Below are 15132 nucleotides of genomic sequence, written 5' to 3'. Positions count from 1 at the left end.
CAAATGCTTCGTTCACCCATAGAAGTTGTGTAAAGGCATGCCATAACAATTGCCCATTTTATTTTATTGTTGAAATGTGGCATCTTCACCTCGAAAATTAAAGTGTTAGAGAAAAGTACTCTCCCCCACCTCTCTCTAATGGAGGTTGCAACACTAAGAATTTTGGATGATGAAGCAGCTGCCTTTTTGTCTCTGATTGCAAACTTAAGGAAAGCCCTATGTATCTTTGTGCAAGGAATTTGTTGTTGCTCTATATATTTTTTTAATGTTGTCATGTATCAAGGTCACCATCCCCTCTCCTTCGTGCCATCCTGTTTGCCATGGTATTTTGGAATGAGAGGATCTGAAACACAACTAAGAGAGGAGGAACGTATAGCGATGATTATACAATTGCATAATAGGAAGCAACAAGCACATGCTTGGAGCACAAAAATAAGTATGCGCGGTGGGCGAGAAGCAATAGCCATGGGAGAGAGAAAGAGAGAGAGGGGTTGTTAAGAGGGGGGGGCGGGGTTTGGGGGGGGGGGGGGGGGGGGGGGGTTGTCGCATAGGGAGCTCAAGAGTCTAAAAGAACAATAGACGTGGGAGGGTTGTTCCCACTAACTTGTTTTCAATGCATACTAAATATTATTTATTACCTTGAGACACACAAAATACCTTAGCGAGTTGTGCTCCATTGCCAAAATGAAGTCCTATTTTTGCTTTGAATCCTTTCAACCTCTACATTTTTGCATATGACGCACACAATTGCCCACACCTTTTTGCATACAATGCACACAAATACCCATACCTTGGGCCTTCCATTGATTGAGAGCTTGATTAGGCTGTTTCTAGGCATATGGCCATGTAGGGTCTTACTTTCAAAATATGGTAAGTGGGGCTTAGTCAGAACTTATTGACAATGGCAACTTGTTTATGTTAGGTTTAGACAGCCGGTTGCAAGATCTTGGACAACATTTAGCCTAAACATTCTTTGGCCCTTTGTGGACATTGAAACTAAGCTTCATAAGAGTTGAACACGCATTACATCGGACTCTTACCCAAAAAGGGGCTACCAACCAATAATAGGTACAGATGGGATTTCTCTCTCTCTCTCTCTCTCTCTCTTCGCAGCCACGCCCATGTAATCAGTGTTTCCAAAGAACATTTTTCCAAACAAATAGAAAAAATTGGGCTTTTGAGATTTACTGGTTTTTCTCTAAAATTTTGCAAGTTTTTTTGGAAATTACAACTAAACTAGGGAACACTTTACAGTCTATCTAAATTGTAAATTTTTATTTTACAGAAAGCAAAACCTAGCAGGTGCATTGTAACTGTTTACAGGTTTTCTGTGAACACTGCGGGTAATGTGTGATTATATAAATCAGTATACTGTGATGAAAGTCATCACGAGACAATTAGATGTTGAACAAAGAGACCAAAGGGACCACAGCATGCCAAGAAGCCTAGTCATCCTTAGTAATAAGGCCCGCATGCTCTATGATGCTGGAACCACAACCAAGAAGGCTGTTTTCTTGAAAAATACATTTCTAGCAAATAGAGCATGTATGGAATATTACCTTCACAGTTAAAGATGGGGGTCAAGCCCAGTTACAAGGCTCCCCACATCTGCAAGTCAGGGCCTCAAGGACCCCATTGCTATTTTCACTGATGCTTCATTTATGCTCCATACAACTTTATTATCAGTGAGACCGCAAAAAAAATGAAGGAAAGTAGCCACCACATTGTCTATGGCAATTAGCCTGATGGGCTCCTGGCTGTAATCATAACACGGACCGTATATATATACTTACAACAAAATGGGGTACCTGCTAGGAAGTGGGATCGGGCCAGGCAGTTTCAAAAGCTGAGGCATTAGGCTCTGCCCCCTCTTCATTACCTGTGTTTTGAGTGGCAACAAAAAGTAGATCCACACAATCATTCAACTCCTTGGCTTCCATCTTGTGTTCCATGGGCGGAGTACATCCTATGTATGAGTTGTTGGTGACACAGTAACTTAAGAGCTCGCCCCATTGGCGGTCCTATCAGAACAATGCCAAACAATTACTTGCCAGCAAGTGGATCACTTAGCACTCGATTCATTCAAGAGTGAATTCAATTTTCATACCATCTACTTCACGAAATCATAAAAGGTCAATTAACAAACTCTACACACTACTAGCAAAACAGGAAATGACAGGGACTTCAAGTCCTTAAGTCCAAAACTTATTTGGAAATATGGAGAAGAGGATAGTTGCCTGCATGTCACAATAGTGTATGTATTCTAACCTTAGACATTACTTAAGAACAGGTCAAAAGAGCACGAGACAAAGCCCACAACACAAAGAAAAAGAACAGCAAAACAAGAAGCCGGAAGATACAAAAACAAACCAAGAAAGGGCCTCTTTGAATTTGAACTATAAACAAAAAGCAATGAACGATAGATGCAGCCACACAGAGGTCTGCACAAACAGCAATAAGTATAAGGGACAAGGATTGGCACACCCGCACACGCAAAAATAGTGAACAGGACAGCCATTGGCAACCTTGCAGGGGGAATGGAGTATGACGAGAACATGTAGAGGGCAGTGGAATGCAAGACAATATCGTGGTGAAGCAGGACCATCACTCTCTCTCTCTAGAGTATGACGAGAACATTTAGAGAGCAGTGGAACGCAAGACAGTATCGTGGTGAAGCAGGACCATTTTCTAGAGTCATGAGATACGAGGATCAGAGATGTCTCGGATTGTTCCTGCTAGAGCTGCGCAGACTTAGGGAGAGCTTGCTGAGGACATCAGGGGAAAGACAGCCTCAAAGATGAATCACAGAGTTCTTTACACCAGCCAAGGGAGAGCCAGAGGAGCAGTCATCATAGCAGATCTCAGAGCCCACCCACACTAGAGGTACATTGCTTGACAGAGCCACTGAGCTAGGCAAATCCAGACGCCCGCGTATCACAAACTGCTGACGTGTCAAAGCCTATGAAGAATTGAACCAGCTTATAGATGCCGGCCGAGGGGCCTAAACCCTAAAAAGGACAAGTAACATAAGAAGAAGTCCTACCAACATATGGGGACCCTGTCCGATGGGGCCCCAAGTGACATAAAAGGAAAATAAAGGAGGACCCACACACACACACACACAAGAAATTGTGCAAACTGATGACGTGGCAGATTTTCGAAAATTGTGCTGGCATGATGACATGGCAAGCTGTATGGATTTCCGTGTTTTGTGCTAATTGCTGACATGGCAGCTGTATGGAATTCCGGATTTTACGCTAGCAGCTTTTTGGCTTTGCTTTTGGACCAAATGCTTTTGAGTTTGAAGGCTTTTTACTGTAAACTGCTTTTGGGGCCTAGGGCCTTTAAATATGAGGTTAGGGCTCATTCTCTAGCATGCTTCTTGGAGAAGGTGCAAAGTCTAGAGTACCAGCTTGTACTGTGTTGATGCAAGATAAAGAAATACCGAAAGGGGCGCCAAGGTTTGGGGCCAATACTCTCTGGGGTGGAATTCCGCCACTCCGTGTCGCGTGTCGTCTCTCTCTCTCTCTCTCAGTTCAGTTGTAATTGAAGCGCTAAAAGTCTTTCAGTCTGTTCTTTTCTATTGGCACGTGGTGCCTGTCTTGTGACACTGCGACCTCGGGGGGTCTCCCTACCATCCACAAAGGCTGCAGCAGAAGATACAAATCACTCTAGCTCGACATGCAAGACGCCCAACCAGAGTACTAACCATGGAGGAGGTTGATGAGATTCGACAGCGACCAATGAGAGACAAACCCCCCCCCCCCCCCCCCCCCCCATATCTCGTCTCAATTCCAAATCAGCTTCAGATTCATTTCCTTTTTCTTTAGTGTTTTAGTGTTAGTTCTTTGTAATTTCCGTACTCAGCCAAAATATCAGATTCACCAATTGTAACTTTTTGGTCTCATAGGTCATTTTGGCCTTTCGAAGACGTTAATATAACATTTCATTTCATCTCTCTCTCTCTCTCTCTCTCTCTCTCTCTCTCTCTCTCTCTCTCTCTCTCTCTCTCTACAAGGATCCGAAGTGTCTCGGATTGTTCCTGCTAGAGCTGCGCAGACTTAGGGAGAGCTTGCTGAGGACATCAGGGAAAGACAATCTCAGAGACAAATCACAGAGTTCTTTACACCAGACAGAGGAGAGCCAACGGAGCAGTCATTACAGCAGATCTCAGAGCCTACTCATACTAGAAGTACACTGCTTGACCGAGCCACTGAGCTTGGCAGATCCAGACGTCCACGACCTCGAGGGGTCTCCCACTATCGACAAAGGCTGCAATAGAAGGTACAGATCACTCTAGCTCGACATGCAAGACGCCCAACCAAAGTTCTGACCATGGAGGAAGTCGATGAGATCCGACAGCGACCGATGAGAGATTTCATATGAACCCACAAACCCCCTTCCCCCCCCCCCCCCCCCAAAAAAAAAAAGGGTTTTAGTATCTTAGTGTTAGTTCTTTGTAACTTTGTAATTTCCATACTCAGACATGGTATCAGATTCACCAATTGTAACTTTTAGTCTCATAGGTCATTTTGGCCTCTTGAAGACGTTAATATAACATTTCATTTCATTTCATCTCTCTCTCTCTCTCTCTCTCTCTCTCTCTCTCTCTCTCTCTCTCTCTCTCTCTCTCAAAATCTTATACTCAAATGTTCAACTCAACGACACGGTTTCAAGATAATGTACAAAATATGCAGAGGGGTGATCCCAAATACCATAAAATATACAATCAAATGCAAAGGCTTCTTGGTTTCGTCTTACATACATAATCAAATAGACAATTCGAAGACTAAATGAATCACACATGTTGAAGGAATTTCAACCGTAACACTATATATCATGGTAAACAATCTATATACATGTCATATAAAGTCAATCAGCAGTGTACTGTGAGCCTGCCAGCATCCAAAAAGACAAATTAGTTGACTTTATTTCCCTTCTAAGCAATCTGTGACAATGAAGTGGAGTGGCTCCGCTCATACAGCAGGCACTACACCAGATTCAAGCAGGTGATTCAACCTGCACTTTTGGAATGTTTGCAGCTACACAAAAAGCCTCAAGGTAAAGCTCTAGTATCTGAGGAGTATCTGTCAATTCCTCCTCTTCCGTCCCCTTTGCATCAAGAGCAAAATACTTGACCAAATACTTGCGGAACAACTTACCCTACACTTTCCTTGTGTACTAGAACCTGCTCAAGTATAAGAATCTCCTCGGTTTCTTATGCCTCTAGTTGTTCCTAAGACTCCCTGTCCTTTGACATGGAACCCATTGTGAATCTTTTAAGTTTCTAGCAACTTCAATCTGAAGGATATATCATTGAACTTTTTTAAAATTTGGAAGGGCCTATAGTATTGCATACTTAACTTTGGAAAAAGCCTCTCCTTGCCCGTCTCCTTTCTAAGGCGTGCCTTCTCAAACTAAGAAGCACCCAATCATCTTCCTTCAACTGCAAGTCACACCAATGCTTGTTTGCCACCTTCTTATGCCATTCTTGAGACATTTGCAAAGCCTCCTTAACCCTTGGCACAGGCAATCTCTAGATATTGTACAAAATGATCTACCTAAAATATTTTGTCCTTGATGCACAAAAAAGACAGAACCTTCTTGCCGCCCTCAACAATCTCAAGTGGTGCCTTTAGCGTTGAAGCTTAATCAGTGTTGTAAGAAAACTCCACTAATGGCAATTTTTTCTCCCACTGAGACTTATTTTCAAAGATGTAGTACTTCAATAGGTAATCTCTCATTGGCCATCGATCTGTGGATGAAACACAAAGCGAAGTACCCACGTTCTCAGACACTGATCTCCAGAACAAACGCGTGAATTTGGAATCTCTATTTAAAACAATAGATGTAGGCATCCCATGTAACCAAAAAATATGAAAGATAAACAGCTTTGACAAATGATCGGCCTTCACTCTGTTCTTTATTGGTACAAAGTGAGCTTGCTTGCTGAATTTGTCCACTATAGTCCAAATACCATCATGCCCACTAGAAGATCAAAGATGAAATCAATAGCTATACTCTCCCATGGTTGATCTGGAATAGGTAAGGCTCTAGGAGTCTTGTCACTTTGTGCCCATCATACTTTACTTTTTGACACACTATACAAGTGCGCACAAACTCATCCAGTCCTTGAGCTAAGGTCAGTAGACGCAATGCTCAACACCCGTAAGTATCGCTTCGATGCCCCGATGTCCAACTCATAAATCTGTGCAACATGCTGCATCTTTGACAACGTTTGACTCTCATAAGCTACTACATGGCCCTCTTGCATTTAGACCGCATCTAAAAGCGGTTTCACAAGCATCAAAAGTAAACCTCCAAAGATATATGCAAATCAGGTAGAATCAACACTAGCCCGTTAACTTCTCTGAAAGGGTGGTGGTAATGCGTGTGCTAGTCTCCACCCAACCGTGCTATCTTATAGCCTCCCCCTAGCGTGTACACTGTCCGGCTGTGCCGGTGGCCTTGCCCGTAGGACCCATGTCCTTACATTACCCCCCCTTGGAGAATCATTTTCGTCCTCGAAAACGAACATAGGAAAACGTTTCTTAAGTGGAGAGACATTCTCCCATGTAGAACCTTCTTCAAGTCTATCTAGCCATTTTACCAACACCTGTCGTCTGACATGATGTCTGGTGCGAAGCTCGTGAGGGCCAAAATCTTTTCGGGCTCATGAGAGATGCTTGGCGGTTCGATAAGGTCAACTAACACACCTGTGTCAATGACATTATCATTTTGTCCTAGCTGTTTTCGTAAACGGCTAACATGAAAAACAGGATGAACTCGTGAGTGCTCTGGAAGAGCTAACTTATAGACAACTTGACCTATACATTTAAGAATGGTAAACGGTCCACAATAGCGTGGTGAAAGTTTAGCAACTTTTCCCGTCTTCAGACTTTCTGAATGCTCCGGAACTTTGAGAAAAACCTTGTCTCCTTCTTCGAAGGTAGCATATCGATCTTGAGCTTGCTTAACATTTTGTCGAGCAACTCAAAGCATGTCAAAATGGTCTTGGAGAAAATCCTTCGCTTGTTGTATCTTCTACTTAGCCAACCCCACCGTAACGGGTGATCTAGGTTGAAATCCATACAAAAGCATAAATGGACTAAACCCTTTAGTCACATGCTTTGAACTATTATAAGCAAATTCCAATATAGGTAAGTAGTCTTCCCAAGTGGTTTGCTTCTTGCTAACGTACGCTCGTAGCATATCCTCTAGCACTTGATTAACTCTTTCTGTTTGACCATCCGTTTCTGAATGATCAGCAATACTTAGATTAAGTTTAGTTTCCAACTTTTGGAACACAGCTCTCCAGAAGTGATTATCAAACTTTCGATCTCTGTCACTAATGATACTAGCTGGAAGACTGTAGAGTTTATATATATGCTCTACAAATAGCTGTGCTAATTCCGATGTCTTAATCGTAGTCTTAGTGGGAATGAATCGACCCATCTTTGTGAGATGGTCTACAATTACCTAAATGGCATCATGGCCACGATTTGTAGTAGGTAGTCCTACTACAAAATCCATAGAGATACTCTCCCACTTACCTTGTGGAATGTCTAAAGGATGTAAAAGGCCACCTACCTTGAGGCGCTCTACCTTATTAACTTGGCACTGTTGGCAATTTAGTATATACTTTTGAACATCATGATGTAAGCCCGGCTAATAAAATTGTCGTCGAACTAAGGCATACGTCTTACGAATACCTGGATGACTAGCACTTCGACTATCGTGACATCAAATAAGATTTGGCGCCTAGTATCTGAGTCCTTTGGCACACATGCTCTACATTTGTGGAGTAAGTAGCCATCGTCAATGGAAAAATTCTTCCATCGCTTAAGCTCTTCCTAAGTAGGGGTGGAGCTCTGTGTGTTGGAGTTTTTATCCGCGCGTGCAGAGACATGTTGATCTGGCTGTTCAGAGACATGTGAGTGTGAGGGATCCCTTTTTAAAACTGCACGCCACACTTTAGCATATGATTGATATTGTGCACACTTGCCATGTAATGACTCTAAAAATCCACTCTTTATTTCCGTGAAAGCAAGTGAATTAATCTGAGGCATCCGACTTAGTGCATCCGCTACTACATTATATCGCCCCTTGCGATATCGTAGCTTACAATCATAATCTTGAAGGATTTCGACCCATCTAGCTTTATAGCCCTTCAAGTCCGTTTAAGTAGTAAACCATTTGATACTCTCATGGTCAAAAACTACTCCAAACTCGGCACCATATAAATTGTGCTAGTCTCCACCCAACCGTGCTATCTTATAGCCTCCCCCTAGCGTACACATTGTCCGGCCATGCCAGTGGCCTTGCCCGTAGGACCCATGTCCTTACATTCTCCTTGTGCTGCTTAAATGCCGCAATCTATGAAAGTCCCCAAGTGAATTGTACCCCATTGTGAGTCTGGGTATGCAACGGTGAAGCAATCTTTGCAAACTGTCAGGTGGTTCCTGCAAACTGTTATATGAACCACCTGTAATAAGAGCACAAACCCAAGAAAGTCCCCAAATCATGAATAGCCTCAACTTGCTATCGATCATTGCTAGCACCCTTGGATGAAACAAATGTGTCCCAAGCAATATATCTTTAATAAAAAGACCTCACTTTTCTTCCCGTTGATCATGATTCTGTGTTCTCTCAATGCTTTGAACACTTGAGTAAAATGCCCTCGATGTTCTTCTTCAGATTGGGAGAAAACTATCATATCATCAAAGATGTGCCCACATATTGTCTATGCTCTCAAAAGATCCTATCCATCATCCAATCAAACATTGCAAGAGTATTTGAGAGGCCAAACGGCATCATCAAAAACTCGTACAATCCAAGGATGTCCTGAATGCAGTCTTGTATACATCTGCATGAGAGATCCTGATCTAATGATAGCCACTATTAACATCGATCTTACTGAAACAAGTAGAACCTTGCAATCTATCAAGTATATCATCGATTTTAGGTATTAGAAACCTATTCTTGAAGGTGATCTTATTTAGAGCTCTATAATCTATACACATCCTCCATGATCCATCTTTCTTCTGCAAAAGCAGCACTAGGGAACAAAAGGGTGAAAGACTACCATAAGTTCTTTGACTTGGCTCAAGATCTCTTCATGCTGCGCTCTGCTCACTCTGTACGGTGGTCGATTTGGAGGGGTATTCCCTGGAATCAACTCTATACTGTGATCCTCTGGCCATTTAAGTGGTAAACTCTCTAAGAAACAGTCAGCAAGAGTTGGAGAAAACTCTTGACACTATGCCTCTAGGTCTAGTAAAGGTATCTCTACCATCCCGCCTTGTAGCAACACAAGACAACTCAGCCCAAATGGAACTACTCTTGGAAGGTGTCTGAGAAAGAGGCGAAAGTTGGAACCATTCTGCAATGTATCAGTTTGCACGGCCTCAAATCAGATAGCAAAGTCCAAAAGTCACGTGCTTGGCAGCACCGTTATCAATGATCCAGTCACACTCCAAGACCATAGGGATCTGAACTTGGGATATGTCCCCCGATGGGATAGCAGCACACTAAACAGAGTAAGCTGAGGTTGAAGCTGCAACAAAAATCCGCCCAAAGCTCTCTCTGTGCGTTTCAAATGGTCTCCACAACAGCTTGAAAGCTTGTAAAATGCAGCCAAATGCTCGAGCACAACAATGGTCAGCATAGAACATATCCTCAACAAGGCTTCTTTCTTTTGTGCATCAAACATTTGGGAGCACAACATACCTGAAAAAGCACATATGGATTGCCAACGACAATAAGCAGAGCTTTAGCTCGAGTGACAGCTACATTGAACCTCTTTGGATTATCCAGAAATCCAATCTGATGTAGCTGATCTGACTGAATGAATTCCTGGCTTGATCGTACAGTTGAGATAATTATTACTTTTCTCTCCTGGCCTTGAAACTGCTCGACACTGCCTGTCTTAATACCTGTTATGTTCTTCAGAGCAAGTGCAACCTTGATCTTTTTGACCTGCTGGTTGTAAGGCGAAATTATACCAATGTCATTATCACTGAGACGATTTCTCCTGCACTCTTTCAGCTTCACCACTAAATCAACCACTTTACTTGCTTCCTGTGCATTAAACCACGATGGACTTTTTCCTTCTCTTTCATCTTTCCCTTCAATTCCCACAAACAGAACAGGAAAGTTCTTGTTTGGGAGCTCTTCCCAACCGCAAAGCGAGTTGCAGATCTCTTGAGGTGCAGAGGCAATGAGTTCTCCATCATAGAAAAGCCGAGAAGGTAAATCAAGAATTGCTGGATGAGAGCGATAATTCCGTACCAGCTTGGTGACAACTGCTCTATTGAATTCACCCACATTACCTCTTTCTGAAGAGCGGCTATAGAGAGGTCGACTTGATAAACGTTCCAGCAAGGAGACGCCGAGCCCAAACTTTTTTGCAATCAGAGATCTTATGATCGGCCCCAATTGTTGATGATCCCCTGCAAGAACAACCACTGTATTCTCTGTGACAAAATTTGCCAAAGCTACCAGTGCCTCCGGCTCCAGACCTTGACCGCATTCATCAAGAAAGATGTGACTGAAGTGACCTGGTTCAAGACCTTGAGCTTCAAGCATTGCAGCACTAAAATAAGTGGACACAACCACCTTATATTTCGAAAGTTTCTCCATAGAAGGGCAACAGAAGAAAGAGCCATCACTATAACAATAAGGCCAAAGCTCAGGAGCCACATCATCCAAAGGCCGAGAATATGCATTAATGCGAAGCATATCCATAACTTGAATATGACCTCGAAGACGCTCTAGCAAAACATCCGCTGCAGCATTTGATGGAGCGCAGGCCAGAACCTTGGAATTGGTCTTGAGCTTGAGAGCTTGTAAAATACCCTCTACAATAGTCACTGTTTTCCCTGTTCCAGGGGGCCCATAAACAAGGTAAGGTGGTCCGCCTGCTTTCTTGAGAATTTCCATGACAGATTGCTTCTGTTCTTCATTCAACAGGCGATTGACAGGTACAAAGTTCTTTCCATGGCCGTTAATGGCAGGAGGGATAAAAACAGGAAACAAGAAATTTCTGTCCAGATTCTTTGACGCACAAATAGCTTGAAGACACCTCCGTATTGTTATGCGAGAATACGAGAATCTCACATCGTACTGTTGATTGGCAATAAATTTTTTGTGAAAAGATGCATGGAACTTCAGTAACACCAATTCAGCCCGAACTTCATACACATAACCCTATTCAGCACACCAAAAACACACAGGTCTGAGCCAGAACCTCAGAAAATATGATAATGCAAAATATTAAGCGCAAAAAACTGTCCTTTGCAAGCAAGAGAAGAAATTGACCTGATATTTCTTGTCCGATTCAACAGGTCTTGCAAGGATTGAATCCCTGTATATCACAGATGGTCGTCTCTCCAGTAACCCCGGCACTCTTAGTGCTAACAAACCCGGCTTATCAAGCGACATCGTCACATTTTTCAAGTCATATGCACAAATGTCTGCCTGCAAGGAACCAGTTTGATTTTGTTAAAAAACCAGAGTGCAGGAAGCCAACATGAGTGCAGGCAAGACTAGCCTCTTTCACTTTCAATTGTGGCAAAAGTGATTCCAGTGACCCTAAAATAATTTCAGTGATCCTTATCAGCCACTTGTTGCTACAAATAGGTCTTAAACTTTAGAGATGCCTGCCATCGATGTACTGGGTGATCAAACAGTATGCGCATGATTAGATGTTGCTATAAGTTGGTCTAAAAATTTAGAGATGCCTTCCATTGATCCCTTCTGTGACCATACAGCATGCATTTAATAATTCTTACCTTCCACTGAAGCTCCTCTGCACAAATCAACGCCGAAAAATACTCGCAGTATGACTCAAATGAAAGCTCCTGCAGAAAAATTGGCAGCATACGCTCTTTCATAAGAGAGCTTTCAATGTCACGAGGTATTGGATATGCACCCAATGGCTTTGCAAAATGAGGACGAGGAGGAGGTGGACCAGAGACTAGCCTCCCACGAGTTTGAAATTTTTTCCCAGTGCCCCGCGAGTAAGGTTCTGACACAGAAAGTGCCCTTGCAATATCATCCTCGGCCAGTAAATTGACATATCTCAAAACCTTATGCCTGCCAAGGTCAAACAAGAGAACTGCTTTATGGTATCCCACTACTGTTGCCGTGCAGGCAAGCTGGAAAGCAAGAGTAGAACCAGGCAATAGACTATATGGGCCGTGAAGTGACGAACTTGAAGAATTTATCAGAGGTTGCTCAGTAGGAGTTTGCACTGCATCAGAATGTAGTGTCAAATAAAAGGAATCTTTTGGCTTTGCATAAAGTAGTCTCACACTTTCTAAATTCACCAGCCTTTTGCCATTATTTGAAACAGAGATCACACCCACCTCTGTCTGGCCCAGATCTACTGTTTTCAGGTGTTCTGGGCTTAAAAAGGGCTGCGACACAGTTATCTCTCCTTCCTCTATGCCTTGGCGGGCAATCCAGAACAGGAAACTGTTCCTTTGCCTGGCACCTTGTCTCCTGACCTTAGCCTGATCACTATTTGAAGATTCATGCTGTACATTGTGTACATATGAGAAGTCAGCAACATTTGTCTTCTTAACTTCATTCAGTTTTTCAGTTGGTACTGAAGTTTTTACCACAAATTTGTACCCATCCTCTAATCCACCAATATGATCCCTTTGTCTGCTGGTATGCTTTTTTTTTGTGCTATACTTTTTGCTCTCTTTGGAGGCATCAAGATTTGAAATATTACCAGAGCAATCACCAGGTTTCCTTGGTTTATTAGATCTATTCTCTAGCAAATTCCTCAGTACTGCATATTGACGAGGTGCTTCATTTGGATGTTGAGCAGTCGAGGGCACCCAGTTTACCTCATTATGGTTGGTTGATAAACTAGCCACATTCTGTGCTTCCTCAAAAATTAATGGATTTTTATTCGATGCCACACATGTAGCTTGAAGGCCACTATTTCCGTGCCAAACAATTTCCTCTTCTGGATCCACAAATTCAATTTCAGTACATCTATTGTGCTTCGCAGATCCTGAAACATCACCAGTATTGCCATGGGCTGAAGTTTCTACAGGCCTATAAACCTGCTTACTTTTTTTCCCATTGATTTTTTTCGGGTAGTTCGTCATCACCTACTTTCAGTTACCTGTAGAGCGAGAATATCAAAGTCTTTCATTTCATTTCATCTCTCTCTCTCTCTCTCTCTCTCTCTCTCAACATGGGAGCATGATGTGCAACGAATTCTTGGATTTGACAAATACGATGTGCATTTTTTGATGTGGGCCAAAAATGCAAAGCAACGAAGAGGCCAAGGAGGCGTAGCATGTATGACCAAAAAGGGTTTGAAAGATGTTTCCATTGTCACAGAAGATAAGTATAAACGCTACTTATGGTTGAAAATCAGCCCACCAAATGGTCAAGTCATGTTTGTAGCCGGTTGCTACATTCCTCACTATGACTCCAACTTTTATGCTTGCTTGAATATGGATAGAGATCAGCCCTTTGTTGAACTAGAGGAAGACATTGCTCATTACAAGGATCAAGGTGAAGTCATTGTTTTTGGAGACATGAATGCTCGCACAAATATGCTACAACACGACACACAACAAGTAGACATGCCGCATATCTCAAGAAGAATGGATGACTCATACATGTATAATCGAAGTTCTAATGATACAAAAGAAGTGGATCACTATGGAAAGTCACTTCTACATATGTGCAATAGTACCAGAATGCTCATTGCAAATGGTGTATCTCTATGGCAAGGCACCAATGACTTTACATGTAGAAAGCACAACGGTGCTAGCGTGATTGACTATATGTTGTTCTCGGAAGCCACTCTAGAATGCATACAAAGCTTTACACTGGGTGAATGGAATCCGGAATCGGATCATAGGATGTTATGTATTGACCTCAAGTGTGGTAAACGGCCCGAGCATGTAGCCTCCAATCATGATGTGAATCATTTGTACCTACGTCTAGACTTCAAACGAGCACTTATATATACTGATATGGTGGACCAAATGTTAAGCATGATAGAGCATCAAGAGAGCCCAACATTAGAATGCAAATGGAAAGTTTTCAAAGAAGTAATTTTCTCTTGTGCGAAGGAATGCTTTTCGGTGAAACACATGTCTTGCAAAAGGTCTAAGAAGGGTAGCACCAAGAAGAAATGGTTTGACATGGAATGTAGTCAAGCCCGAAAACACTTGCTAAGATTGGATGCAATCAAAGACAAGGAAGTTTACTTGGAATGTTCACACACATACAAAGCACTTGTTCAAAAGAAAAGAAAGTGGGAAGTCGAAAAACAACTTCTTTTAGCACAAGAGAAAGCACATGCATGTGGCAAGTTTTGGCAAAATCTAAAAGGCAAGCGCGTTGAGAGCTTTGGTGACTTGACTCTTGAGGATATGTATATGCATTGTAAGAATCTCTATGAGCAACCCAATGTTGATAAGATGGAGTGTTGTAGCTCCCTTCCGTATATGTCTCCCTTCTTTACCATTGAAGATGTATGCCGCGCGCTTGAGAAACTTGCTACTCGTAAGGCAAGTGACCTTCAAGGTATCAAGGCTGAAATGATTAAATGGACAAGCAAGAAAACACGATATTGGATATGCGATATGTTTAACCTTGCACTTCAGTATGGCATGCCTCATGATTGGAGTGCAAATTGGATCAAACCTTTGCACAAAGGAGGAGATGTAAACAATGTGAACAACTATCGCACTATAATGGTTGGTTCTTTAATGGCAAAGTTATTTGGATGTATCATGGAGATGAAGATAAGTGAATGGGCTGAAAAGAATGGCAAATGTGCACTTGGCCAAGCAGGTTTTCGAAAGCATCATAGCACTATTGATCACCTTGTCACTCTTCGAGTTCTTATGGAAGCGTCTCGATTGAAAGGAAAAAAGTTGTATTGTTGCTTTGTGGATTTCAAGAAAGCTTTTGACATGGTACCGCGAGGAAATCTTTGGAGACGTATGCAAAGCCTTCAAGTGCCGAGAGAATTTATGCATGCAGTCTTTCGCATCTACCAAAAAGTGATATGTCGATTACATATGGGAGATGGAATTTCAGAATTTTTTGCAAGCACTATTGGTGTCAAACAAGGATGCCCACTTTCCCCAA

The 15132-nt window shown here is 42.4% G+C and overlaps 1 protein-coding gene across 1 annotated transcript in view; it reads right to left on the bottom strand.

Annotated features, from left to right (window-relative positions):
- Positions 1-1434: 1434 nt before the first annotated feature.
- The window catches only part of LOC147425261 (putative RNA helicase SDE3), a 56859-nt gene continuing 43161 nt past the window's right edge, over positions 1435-15132 (bottom strand). Inside the window, exons 2-5 of the mRNA XM_086499474.1 lie at positions 11793-13141; positions 11320-11478; positions 9730-11208; positions 1435-2021 (exon numbers count right to left, since the gene is read on the bottom strand). Of these exons, the coding sequence (XP_086355600.1) occupies positions 1812-2021; positions 9730-11208; positions 11320-11478; positions 11793-13124 (3180 nt within the window). The 5' untranslated portion in view covers positions 13125-13141 and the 3' untranslated portion in view covers positions 1435-1811. The remainder of the gene's footprint in view (positions 2022-9729; positions 11209-11319; positions 11479-11792; positions 13142-15132) is intronic.

Source organism: Adiantum capillus-veneris, chromosome 25, assembly GCF_014529385.1.
Source record: "Adiantum capillus-veneris isolate H3 chromosome 25, ASM1452938v2, whole genome shotgun sequence".
Lineage (NCBI taxonomy): Eukaryota > Viridiplantae > Streptophyta > Polypodiopsida > Polypodiales > Pteridaceae > Adiantum > Adiantum capillus-veneris.
The sequence above is the reverse complement of the archived record's forward strand: the minus strand, read 5'-3'. Positions and strand labels throughout refer to the sequence as shown.